Source organism: Anarrhichthys ocellatus, unplaced genomic scaffold, assembly GCF_004355925.1.
Source record: "Anarrhichthys ocellatus isolate YVR2014 unplaced genomic scaffold, GSC_Weel_1.0 scaffold7, whole genome shotgun sequence".
Taxonomy (NCBI): domain Eukaryota; kingdom Metazoa; phylum Chordata; class Actinopteri; order Perciformes; family Anarhichadidae; genus Anarrhichthys; species Anarrhichthys ocellatus.
Window position 1 is genome coordinate 8648470 of NW_022280037.1, and position 11583 is coordinate 8660052.

An 11583-nucleotide genomic window follows, 5' to 3' on the forward strand; every position below is an offset into this window, starting at 1 on the left:
CAGTCTTATTACTGAGCCTGAGGCCACTCAGACTCACCGGTGCTTAATATTTAACCAGTGTGGTGTCATAGCTCTGCTCTAAAGGCGTTAGTTACCTCTGTGTTCGGGGTGAGAATTAGTAGAATGTCGACTTGAGTTTCTCACGCTGGATAGCAAACATCTCTGTGTCCGAGTTCCCCTTCGGGCTTTTCTTTCACAGTTGACACGTTTCAGATGCTGCCTGGGTGCTATGCTAGCAGTGAAAGCAGCCTACTGTAGAATATGGTGGAAATATATTTCTCAACCTTTTCTGTGGCTGCACAGCAATTTTAAGTTCCCCAACATTCTCACAATCCCATGAATTGAAGTTTTTTAAATTAAGTTCTGTAGTTTGAATGTATGATGTGAGAATATTTATTCTCTTTTTAAGGGCATGGATGCAGCTTTTTATGGGTTAAATAGAAGGTATTTTAAACAGCTATGTTATATTTATTATTATTATCTTTACTAATGCTGAGGAGGGTCTTGCCTTTATTTTATAAAATCAAATATAGCATTTACCTCCCCCCTTGTACATTCCCTCACATGAATAGAACAATTTTTAAAATCAAAACATCTGAGGAAATATCTTTGCCTCTGAATTTTGCCCCTGAATGTAGTGGATTTGAAGTGTAAAGTATAAAAGATAAATACTCAAGTACATGTTAGGAACCTCAAAATTGTACTTAACAAAAGTACTTACAATGTGCGTACAGTGGTTACTTCCCACTACTGAGGGATGATACATTTAGGCTTTTAACTGTGAGTGATTCACCAGCCAATAGAAGAGAAAATGCACAAAAATCCCTGGAGAGTTGTCAATATTTAAAAGCTTGTTTTTTTTGTTTGTTTTCCTTCCTGGAAGAAGCCATCTGGCAAGCTGTCACATCGCCTTACTAAATTTACCGGCCAGTTTGGCAGACAACGAATCATTTAGAGATTTTGCACCAATCTAAATATATATTCACTAAGTAACAAAAAGCAGTCCGAATCTGCCTACTCACTAGTCCGTGGTTCTTTATTACAGCAACGTTGATCTTGTCAAATATCCACCTGCAACAGAAGATCCGTGTAAGTCCTTTCATTTTTAATAGCATGTGCTCTGAGACGCTATTAGTTACAACATACATTGTGTAGTTGAGAGGTTCACCACACATATCAGCTGTAGTAACCTAACGCCTCGGAATAGGATGACAAATGAACTTACATGTTAGTGACATTACTGTTGTAAGACTCTATGTAAATAAAGCACCTAAACTTCAATGTACAATTAGCTGCAGAGAAGATGTGTCTTCGACAATCACTGGTTTTCCTCTTTTTAGCCTTGACAGAGTCAACTTTTTGACCATGTTGTGAAAAACTTTATACTGAGGGGACTTTGAGGAAAAGGAGGTGGAGATAAGTGTTGGACGTAACCAGGGCCTCGATCAAGATAGGGTTTCTCTCACCTCACGGCCATGTATAATTCAGCCCAGGAGGCCGTGGATCACCTGTGGAGAGTCACACACACACACACACACACACACACACACACACACACACACAAAACAAGGATGTGTCTGAAGTGACAGAGGACCCAAAGGTAAAGAGAAGGGGACAAAGATGAAGAAGGAAGAAAGAGGCCGGCAGAGTATGCAGGAGTTGAAACGGCCGATAATCTCTGCAAGAGAAAGAGGTCAGTTTAAGAAATCTGTATGCCTATCTGTGTGTGCGTATGTGTGTGTGTGTGTGTGTGTGCCTGTGTGTGTGTGTGCACCGACATGAACTTAGCCGAGTTTGCTTCTGCTATGAAATCTCTCACAGCACTATACAGCCGTTGCTCCATACTTGTTTGAGGTGTCTACTATAGTTAGACTCCAACATGCAGAGGAAGAACGTTAAAATGCATAACCATAGAAAATGAGGGAAAGAGCTCCATATGGAAATCATCAGAGACAACACAGCCCGAGCCAAAGAGCAGTGGGAGAGCTACACTGCTGCGCGGAGCTGAATCCGTTGCATCATTTTCATTACCGTCCTCCTCCTCCTCCTCCTCTTCTCATTGTCAGGCCCGGGCCCTGGACGCTACGCTCTGCCCCCTACAGTTGGATACATCAACCATGACATCACAAAGCCCAGCAGCCCTGCATACTCCTTTCACAGCCGCATGAGCAGTGCCAGTGAGTTGTTATATACGTATGTAATCTGTAAACATGTCACGTTTTTTCTGTTGTACTGGTCTGCAGTGCCCCAGTTTTTATGGTCTCTTTTTTGTACGCCAAATACCTATCTGGAATTGGTTTGTTTAATTGTACGAGGTCTAAAAGTGTCTTTGGATGAGTGCTTGTGCATCCTGTTTTTTTGTAGTGGTATCTGTGGACTCCAGCCCAGGACCAAGGTACTACATTGACGCCAAGGTCACCCGGTTTGGCCGGATGGAAACCCCCTCTTACTCCATTTTGGGCAGAGGGTGCACAGGGAATAACAGAGGTGATGAAAACAAATGAACTTCTGTTTACTATTTACAATCAACTCATCAGGTATATTGGCAAGCATCAGAACTGCTCAATATAGTGTATATATACACACACACATACATATATATATACACATACTTAGATGTTGGGTAAATGATCCCATCAGTGGTCCACGAAAATTAATTTAATTGGTGAATGAAACATCTTGAAACACACTGCTATCCAGGTAATTAGGTGTAGAAGGGATTTTTCTATAAAGAGATCTTTCCAAACCATTTTCTATCACAGGCCAGGTGTTCCAGACTCCAGGGCCGGGGGCCTACAGCCCGGAGAAGGCTCCACCTGTCAATGCTCACCACAGACCACCATCCTACACCATCGGCTCTCGCACCAGATACCGCTCTGTGGATTCTGTGCCAGCACCCAACAGGTGAAGACAGCAGGACAGAGACATTCATGGATAAGGCTGGTGACTTTTTCTTTCCTCTCTGTGCTCTATGAGATGGCCTTGTTATGAAGAACATGGGCATTGCAGTTTATTTTGAGTCAATCCCACATATAATGCAAACCAAATGTGTATTTACCCGTTTATCTGCTAAAAACTACAATATATATATATTTGTGACATGTCTTTAAAGATTTACTTCTTCAGTTGGGCTGAGCTGGGGACTTTGGAAGGTTTTGAGACACAGATTATTTCCAGCCTTATCATTTAAATCAGAGATACTGTTTCTGAAATGAAAACCTTAATGTGTCATTTTCTTCACTCCAGCTACAGTCTTCCTAATCTACTGGGCTGCCAGGCGCCAAATAAACCCTCCAGTGCCCGCTACAGCTTCTCAGCACGGAGGAAGGTCGGAGCTCCCTCTGAAGACCTCTCCATGAGTCCTGGACCAGCAAAATACGGCACTACCAACCCGGACGTTTACCACCAGCGCCAGCCCTCCTTCTCCATTCAGAGACGGACTAAGAGGCAGAATTATTCCTCTGCCACTCCCGGCCCCGGCACGTACAGCCCGGAGAAGTTTCACGTGCATCTCCCCAAACCACCGTCCTTCAGTCTGGGTGTCAGACACTCAGAGTTTGTCACACCACTGGTGGTGCATGTCGTTGACTGACAGGTGTGCAGATTCTTTACGAAAGCCTTGTTTTTATTACATTGTTCACAGAAATGCCACACAATGAGAAAAATATGGTAAAATGTGTCTTTAAAGAGGGGTCATGAACTGCTGGTCAGACACCTTGACCATCTATCACAATGTCTTACAGTATGGTTTCTATATTATCATTTGCTCCAAAGACAAGCAACTCAAACCAACAGTATCACAAAACAATACAAAACAATATTCAATGGGAATGCTGATTGTACACTGTACAGATAATATCCATTTTCTCCTTTATAAATAAAACAAAATACCAATAACTGTTGCTTGCATTGCTTTGCAGTTAAAGATGCAACCTGTTTGCGGTTCTGCAGTTTACGTCAGTGCATGGCTTGAAAGGAGCGGGTTAAATAAATCAGGAAGTGAGAGGGAGCCTCTACGATTTTCTTGGTATGATGTATATCACAGGTGAGCTCCAGCTACTGCACTCGCCCAGACCCAGCAGATCTTTAGCACACACCTGGAACAGGTAGGTCCTCCCTGCGGTCAGCCCCTTCAGTTCAACCCTGGTGCTCTCAAATGGACCCAGCTGGAGGAGAAAATGTATGATGCATCCTTTTAAAATCATCCATAGAACTAATCCTTTAACACTTGAGCATTAGTGTATGATTTAAATTAGAAGCACTCCAATCAACATTTCTCATTCTTATGTTATTATTAATGAAAATTGTACAATTCTAAAGACTATAAGATGTATTATTGTGTGGATGTTTATGTTTAAATAACATTTTAATGCTTTAAATTAAATAGATTCAAAAAATATATACAAAATTCGGTTGAAATGAGAAGGATTTCCACAGAAGAAGAGACTTTCTGAGAAATTCCCTAAAAAGTTTGGTAATTGTGAACTTCCACATGATGTGGTATCTGTGTGTATTTAAATCCCTTGCTGCTGTTACTGCTCATGAAGGTTGTTCTTACATTGACAGACTTCGGGGTGCCCCTGTTTTCCCACCGGTACAGTATCTGGTATTTTAGGGGGAAGACATCCAGGTTAGTCCAAGTCGGGGGATGAGACCATTCCACCAACAACTTTCTGGTGTCATGAGCGGAAACCCGGACATCTACGGGGGGATTTGGTTTCACTGCAGAGAGAAGGAGACAACGATGGGAATTTAAAATCAAAACAAAAGTGTCTTTACAATTTGCGATACATTATCATAAGCGAACTCAATCACGCATGCATTCCACCACTTATTCTCTTTTAGATCATTTTAGCTCTCACCTATATCCTCCAACATGAAACTTGATAAATAGGATCTGCTTCCACCAGAAGAAAATGCTGTGACATTGATGATGTAGTCAGTGAGAAGCTTCAGGTTGGGCAGGTGGCAGTGCCAGAGCTAAATAAATAAAAAAAAGATTACAAGATTATATGTGATGCTAGGTAATATATTATTTATAGCTTTGTATATATATATGTATATTTTAGATTCATTATTTATTTATATGTTTAGTATATTTCATGTCTCAATTTCAAGTATTTTGCTAATGTTTGCAAACTGACAGCTTAATGTTTTATTAAGTTGAAAATGTAAAATGTAATTGTAAAAACATACAATAAATTATAGATCTGTGCATGAGAGGATGGGTGTGAGGAGATTCCCATCGACAATAAATGCAAGGCACAACGCTAACTATTTATCTTATCTTACTGACTACTGTCTACCTCATACTCACAAGACATACTTTAAACTGGCCTGTCGTCCGTTACAGCTACTGTATAACAAGAACCGTGAATATGGGTTTCCCAAAACTCAGCCAATCCACAGTGAGCAGTTTGGAAATGGAGCTAAGAGTATCATCAACACCATAAAAAAATATTCACGATAGTCCCTTGGTTTCATTTAGTCTAAAATCAGTTTCCAGTTTCGGAAACCCCCTCTTTTGCTAAAGATAGTATTTCTGCTGCAACAGTAAATTAAGTTGGTACCCGCTCAGATGAGGGTGACGATGCTGAAATCAGGTCAGAGGATGCAGAGCCGGGCTGGATGAGTTGGCACGGCTTGGTGACCAGCTGTCTGTGTCGCTCACTGACAAACACATTAACACAGATTTAAATGAGCTCCTCATTAACGACTGCAGTCGGTTTTACTAAAAGGTGTCAATGGTTTGGGTCGGCAGCAACAAGGAGGAGGAGGACAGTTGTTTTTCTATGTCGGATTTACCTGTAACTGGCAACGTAGTGTGTTGGTGGGGATCGAGAGGCTTCAGGCCAGGAACAAAAAGTCACATTCGGGTAGCTCGCACACCAACAATGGACTATGGGAGTGGAGGGAGGATCTGAGGGAAGAAATCACACTGAGTCACATAATGAGGAACCTGAGCAGAGCATAAAAGAAAGAAAATGTTTGTAATATTTATTGTGTAGACAGAAATGTAAACACGACAGGACACGAGAAGCCTTGAAAACAACCGCATCATAAAAAGAAAGCTTTTATGACATAGAATGATTGTGTTTTCCGTTTTGGTATTTTTGATTAAATGTCATACATATTGAAAGCACACCAGCACAAAACTATATAAACTGTGAGCATATTTTCATTCAGATTGGTACTCACCCCCTGATGTTGCAGTCACCCTCAGCAGGTCCAGTGCTTGGCCTCCAAGAACACACAAGAGGAGAGTCACAGTGACGCACACACCGTCAACCATCGCAGCCATCACAGCTTCAGGCGGGAGAAATTATGACCCGAGCGCAGCGGTCTAAACAGCTTTATAGTTGCTGTGCTGAACCCTCACTTGTCAAAGTTCCGAGATAACGAACTGCGTTACAGCCTGCCGACGAATCTCGTCTGTGTGTTTGAGCAGCAGCTGATCAGCACTTTAAAAGCCGGCTCGGTCAAAGTGAAAGAGGAAGATGTGGTGTATCACAGGAAACCTACAGAAAGAACCATTTCCTTTAATGAGTCAGCTCTCCTTATGTCATACACAAAACTTGTGTCGTATTGTGTTGTATTCAAATTGTTACGAATAAAGACACGAGAAGTTCAGGACAAGAATGAGATTTATGTACAAAAAACAAATCACAAGGCACATGGATTTGGCTTACGAATATAAAAATGACTTCATCATTGTAAAGTGGCCAACAGACAAGACTGTCTCACAGCACCTGTATGTGCTCTCAGGTACTCTCCTCTGCTGGTTTTGTGACTGCCCTTTGGCACAAGAAGAAATAGCAGCTACAGTATTGACTACATACATAACATTGTGAATGAATACTCTGAGGTTTTATCCTGTTGCTGTGGTCCACTTGTAAGTGATATGCACATTCACGGTTCGAGCCATCAGACGTTTTCTCGATTTTCTCTGTGAGGCAAGGACGGCATCTTCATGCTCCATCCAGAGAAGGAGCTTCTGTGGAGCTTCCAGCCCACAGTGGGAGCTCCATCTCTGGGTATGCTAATACTGTGAAGTCCCCCTTCGCTGGAGGTCCGCAGGGAGGGGAAGGCCTTGCTGATCCAGTTGTTCTTTGCTTCCTGAAGATCGTTGGCCAGCATTCCTTTCTGGTGCTCCAGCTCCTGTACGAAGATAAACAAAGGCGTATGTGAGAAATGAAGCTGGACAATGTGAACGTTACTTTATCCTGTCCTGTTTACTGTCTTCATATGGGCCTACGTGTAAAGAGGATGCGTCACATCGATGGGGTCGAACAGCCAAAGTCTTTCTCAGTTACTAACCTCAATGAAAACTTAAACAGTTGAAGTTGATATCTCCTTATTGAATTAAAGTTTGGAGGGTACTTTAAATAATTAGGTTTTTCTTTCTCGGGGTCTGGGGATAAACGTATTCTCAGGAAAGTACCCAAAAGTACAAAGCTTTGGTTCTCTGTGTGTGTGTGTCTGAAGTTCCAATAACATTAGTGTACATATGAAAGTGACAACACATTATTAGCTGGGATGATGTGACAGAGTATATTGCATGCTTAGATTCACAAAATGTGTATATTTATACGTGCTGTGTGATGGTTTGATGGTCTGCTCTGACCTGGATCTTGCACTTGGACTCCACCATCTGGAGTTTGGTCGTAGCCAACTCCTGTTCGAGCTCCCTGATCTGGGCCCTGAGGGACTCCTTCTCCCGGTCGTCTCCCCTCTGCCTTGCCTTTTTGGGACCTTCGTCGTCCTCTTCCCGGCACGGTTCAGTCATCCCGTGGACTTCTATCGCTGCTGCTGCTGTTGGAGACTTCCGAACTGTGGCAGATGGTTCATCTGATTCCACGATGTGTCGGCAGCGCGAGCAAGCCTTCACTGCACTCTTCAAGGGTGGAGAATGAGAATAATAGGCGAAATGTGAGACAGAGTCAAGACTTATGTGCCCCAAATATGACACCCGCAGCTTTTAAAAACCACTAAACAATAAAATGAACCCTAAAGAGAAAATAAAGAATGGGTTGTTAAAGGATCTCCTACAACATGGCGTTCAAGTGGAGTCATGACCGAGTAAAAAAGGGGATAAAAGTAGGAAGGATGACAGGAGAGCTCCCCAGGAAGAGTACTATTCTCACCTCGAGTGTATCTAACTCTTCTCTGTGGGCGGCCTGCTGCCTCTCCAGCTGCTTTGTCAGCTGAGAGCAGATCTGAGCAGAAGAAAGAGCATCAACATCATTAGGCAGCACTGCATTCTTTATTAATATATCCTCTTATGAGGAATATGGTCTTTCCTAACTCCAATCATTGAGTCTTTCTACCCGTTTGTAGTCCGCAATGACACCCGACGACCTTCTGACTTCGTGCTCAGCCTTCTCCAGCTCTCTCCGAAACACTTCCTTCGACTGTAAGAAGAGAAGAAGTCCTTTACTTTCGCATGTTAACCATCACATTAAACCCATTACTACTGTGAGGTGTTAGAAACGTTACCACGGCAGATTCCTCCTCTTCGCCTCTTTTCTCCTCTTCTGTAGCCTGCAGTTGATGTCTGGTTCGAAAAAGGTCTTTGGTGAGTTCTTCCACTCTGTCCTCCGCCTGCAAACACACATTCTTCTGGTCAGAAGCAAATACGCTCAGTTCAAATTAAAAGCATTGTGTTTTATAAACTCATTTTTCATTTTTTGAGTCAGAAATAATGTAGGCTGGATCCAGAATGCTGCGTATACGTTTTTAAACATTACCAACAGTCTGTTATTAAAGAAAACCATTCAAAAATATATATAAATCAGACTCGCATACACACAACAAAATGTAAAATGTCCTGTACTGTATACTTCTGGAGAATATGAATATGATTATTTTTTTCTCCAGATTATTTTTTGTGATTATTTTTTTCTCCAGATTATTTTTTGTGACAAAGTTAGAGAATTTTAACACAGGAAAATGAAACGACCACTAAAATGTTTGATCATCTTTGTACCAGAATATTTCAGGGTTTTGTTGAGCCATTTCATAAAAACAAATTACACTCTAAGAACATATCGTCTGCTTTAAATTTCTTTAGATAACATGAAATCATGCTTTGTGCTGCTGGTCTGTTTATTGGAGACTAGACGACTGAAGACTGAGTTGCTATTTTAATGCCGTAAAGGTTTCATTAGGGTTACAGTTTGGCCGTCTCCTGACAGGCTGAGTAATGACCTTTCGCAGGTGATTATGCTTTTTCTAAAATAAAACCCTTTTACCCTTTTGGTGAAGGGCAGTAGCTAATCATACCTCGTCCAGAGCGGTCCTCAAGGAAACCTTGCTTGCGATCAATCTGTGAGCAAGGTTGTCATTCTCTTGCTCCAGACGGAGGGTGGCCTCCTGCAGCCGATGGTTCTCCCTCTGCAAAAAAACTCAATCAGAAAATGGACTTGCGTGTGACTTAAATGTCTGTGTTTCTGGAAGGAGTAAAAGATTTCTGACCAGGTATTTGTCCAAAGGCTCATCATCATCCATTAATTGAAGCCGGCTTTCCCCCAGTTTAGCCTCAGTCGCTGGGATCTGACGGGGAGAGAGTCAAGGCTAATGAAATACAGCGATGACATATTTGACTGGGCTGAAGAAAGCAATCTGATCCAAACAGATCTGGTGCCGGATGCTGTACGAGCGCGACAAATCAAGAACAGGCCGAGAGAGATGAAGATAGGCATTAGTACAAGATAAGATGAAGCTGAGCGCGTGGGGGACGGATCATTTAACAATCATAAAGGAATGATAGTATAGGGGAGGATTTACTTTAAGCCTGCACTGACAATTTCCATCTCAAACATCTGACATGAACAATCAGAACCCAATTTCTTCTATCTCAAATCACATATCTGTCATGCAGAGTAATGCATTGCGTTATTGTGGATCAGACTAACTCTCATGGTGACTTTAGAAATACCTCACACAGTAATAAGCAAAGATGTTTTGCATCTGCGAGCTTTTAGGCATATTCACACAAATCAGATGCTTTATAGAAAACAGTAACCTCACCAAGTGATGGAGTTCATCTTTGGTTAGTCTGTCATTGTGGTTAAACTGTTGAGATTAATTGTGATAACAGCAACTGTACGTGAGTCTTACTGTGAATATAGGTCCCGTTTCATCCACCAAGCAGGCCAAGATCTCGTCTTCGCTCATCTGTTCCATAACGTGGGCATCATATGCCATAATCGTGGACACCTCTTCCATCATCCTGCCCTGATTTTGCAGCCCCAGGAGCTGCCAACACTCACATAAACAATCACAGCATTTTGCAGGGAGCTTCCAATTCCAACCAGAGAGAATCGAGAGAATCCATCAGGAGTGTTGGTCACGCTGTATGTCTTGATTCGGAGAGGTAAAGCGAGTTCAGAACGATGTAGCCGTCTTATTTTTACTCACAATGATGCAAGCGAGAGGTCAACCCAGCGGAGGAGCATGAACAGGAAATAATCAGGATAGAGTCCAAGTCGCCCTGATGCAAATAAACCCAGCTTACAGTCCAAAGGTGAATAACGGAGAGAGAGAGAGAGATGAGGGTGAAGAGATTGTCCCACATGTAAAGTGTAGCTACACTTAAAACACACACTGAATATGTAGCAGTCAGAGCCACTTCTACACAGTTTCAGGTGAAGGAGTGTGTGTTACAGGTGTATGGGCAGTAACAGGTTCAACAGGCCTCTGTGTGTGTGTGTGTGTGTGTGTGTGTGAGAACAACAGCTTTAGACACACCCACAACAGTGCTCACCTTACCCGTCTTCTCTCTCACACACAATCCTACACAAAAACAACATCTGTTTATGATCCAACACCTTTCCAATAAATCAAGTCATCTGTTTGGTTCCGATTTTTTTTTTTGCCGATAATCAGGTCCCACAATATTTTTTTATGTCGTTGAATTTAATTAACTTCCATTTTGTTCTTTATTCCTTTAGGTCACACTCTACTAGCTTGCAGAGATGCTGTGTGAACCTGTCAGACTGCCGGTTAAACACTGCGGGTGTATCAGGACGAAGTAAATGATGAGGTATTTGTGATATGTCACCCCGGGGTGATGGCGTGACACAAACACGACGGCCTATTATTGTCATGGGCTGGGCAGAGAGCAAACAGGTCCAGCAGGTAAAGTGATGGGATACCAAAGCACGACCACAGAATAACAAAGAGGATTCAGCCCCTCCCCCCCCTTAAACGACACACACACTTTTCTTATTTATTTTCTACACTTTTCTTATAAATCCTATTTCCACATTTCGGGGGCAGTTTCTCTTAATTTCTCCCTGAAATCTCTCTTCATTTTTTTTAAATCCTCTTTTTCTCGACGACTGATTTCTCTCCCAGTTTCACTTTTGTTTTTTTTCGAGCTTCGACGTGTAGCTACTTTTCACTTCCTTCTTTGTATTTTACTCAAGTTTTAATTGTTGTCCCTTTGTGGTTTTTCAACACTTCCTGCTATATTTAGGTGCTTTCTCTCCCCCTCTTAACCCAGAAACTGTAATTTCAACATCCTGTGCATCTACTTGTTGAGTCATTGTGAGGTAAGACAAACCAAAAAAAGTCCAGGCA

General features: G+C 42.1%; 3 protein-coding genes across 3 annotated transcripts; 1 reads left to right on the forward strand and 2 right to left on the reverse strand.

Moving 5' to 3' along the window:
* Window positions 1–1620: 1620 nt before the first annotated feature.
* odf3l2a (outer dense fiber of sperm tails 3-like 2a) lies at window positions 1621–3608 on the forward strand. Its single transcript, XM_031847199.1, has 5 exons — window positions 1621–1693; window positions 2067–2177; window positions 2365–2487; window positions 2763–2904; window positions 3247–3608. The coding sequence occupies exons 1-5, from the start codon at window positions 1621–1623 to the stop codon at window positions 3590–3592; spliced, it is 795 nt and encodes a 264-aa protein (XP_031703059.1). The 3' UTR covers window positions 3593–3608.
* On the reverse strand, window positions 3520–6645 carry ebi3 (Epstein-Barr virus induced 3). Its single transcript, XM_031848063.1, has 6 exons — window positions 6199–6645; window positions 5806–5920; window positions 5571–5670; window positions 4863–4980; window positions 4559–4722; window positions 3520–4166 (listed from the first exon to the last, which is right to left on the reverse strand). Exons 1-6 carry the CDS (start codon window positions 6299–6301, stop codon window positions 4014–4016), a joined length of 753 nt encoding a protein of 250 aa, XP_031703923.1. The 5' UTR covers window positions 6302–6645; the 3' UTR covers window positions 3520–4013.
* LOC116383881 (rab GTPase-activating protein 1-like) lies at window positions 6637–11554 on the reverse strand. The gene is made up of 8 exons (XM_031848056.1): window positions 10120–11554; window positions 9475–9552; window positions 9283–9393; window positions 8497–8601; window positions 8328–8411; window positions 8145–8216; window positions 7625–7894; window positions 6637–7158 (listed from the first exon to the last, which is right to left on the reverse strand). The coding sequence occupies exons 1-8, from the start codon at window positions 10228–10230 to the stop codon at window positions 6925–6927; spliced, it is 1065 nt and encodes a 354-aa protein (XP_031703916.1). The 5' UTR covers window positions 10231–11554; the 3' UTR covers window positions 6637–6924.
* Between the last annotated feature and the right edge of the window lie 29 nt (window positions 11555–11583).

Excerpts from the sequence above, each read along its gene's own strand:
- odf3l2a (XM_031847199.1), top strand. The coding sequence starts at position 1,621 with ATGAAGAAGGAAGAAAGAGGCCGGCAGAGTATGCAGGAGTTGAAACGG. Across the intron at positions 2,488-2,762 it reads GTGCACAGGGAATAACAGAG|GCCAGGTGTTCCAGACTCCA; the intron begins GTGATGAAAACA and ends TTTCTATCACAG. Across the intron at positions 2,905-3,246 it reads TCTGTGCCAGCACCCAACAG|CTACAGTCTTCCTAATCTAC; the intron begins GTGAAGACAGCA and ends TCTTCACTCCAG.
- ebi3 (XM_031848063.1), bottom strand. The coding sequence starts at position 6,301 with ATGGCTGCGATGGTTGACGGTGTGTGCGTCACTGTGACTCTCCTCTTG. Across the intron at positions 5,671-5,805 it reads CACTACGTTGCCAGTTACAG|TGAGCGACACAGACAGCTGG; the intron begins GTAAATCCGACA and ends TGTGTTTGTCAG. Across the intron at positions 4,723-4,862 it reads TTTCATGTTGGAGGATATAG|TGAAACCAAATCCCCCCGTA; the intron begins GTGAGAGCTAAA and ends TTCTCTCTGCAG.
- LOC116383881 (XM_031848056.1), bottom strand. The coding sequence starts at position 10,230 with ATGATGGAAGAGGTGTCCACGATTATGGCATATGATGCCCACGTTATG. Across the intron at positions 8,412-8,496 it reads AAGAGGAGGAATCTGCCGTG|TCGAAGGAAGTGTTTCGGAG; the intron begins GTAACGTTTCTA and ends CTCTTCTTACAG. Across the intron at positions 7,895-8,144 it reads AAGAGTTAGATACACTCGAG|AGTGCAGTGAAGGCTTGCTC; the intron begins GTGAGAATAGTA and ends CCACCCTTGAAG.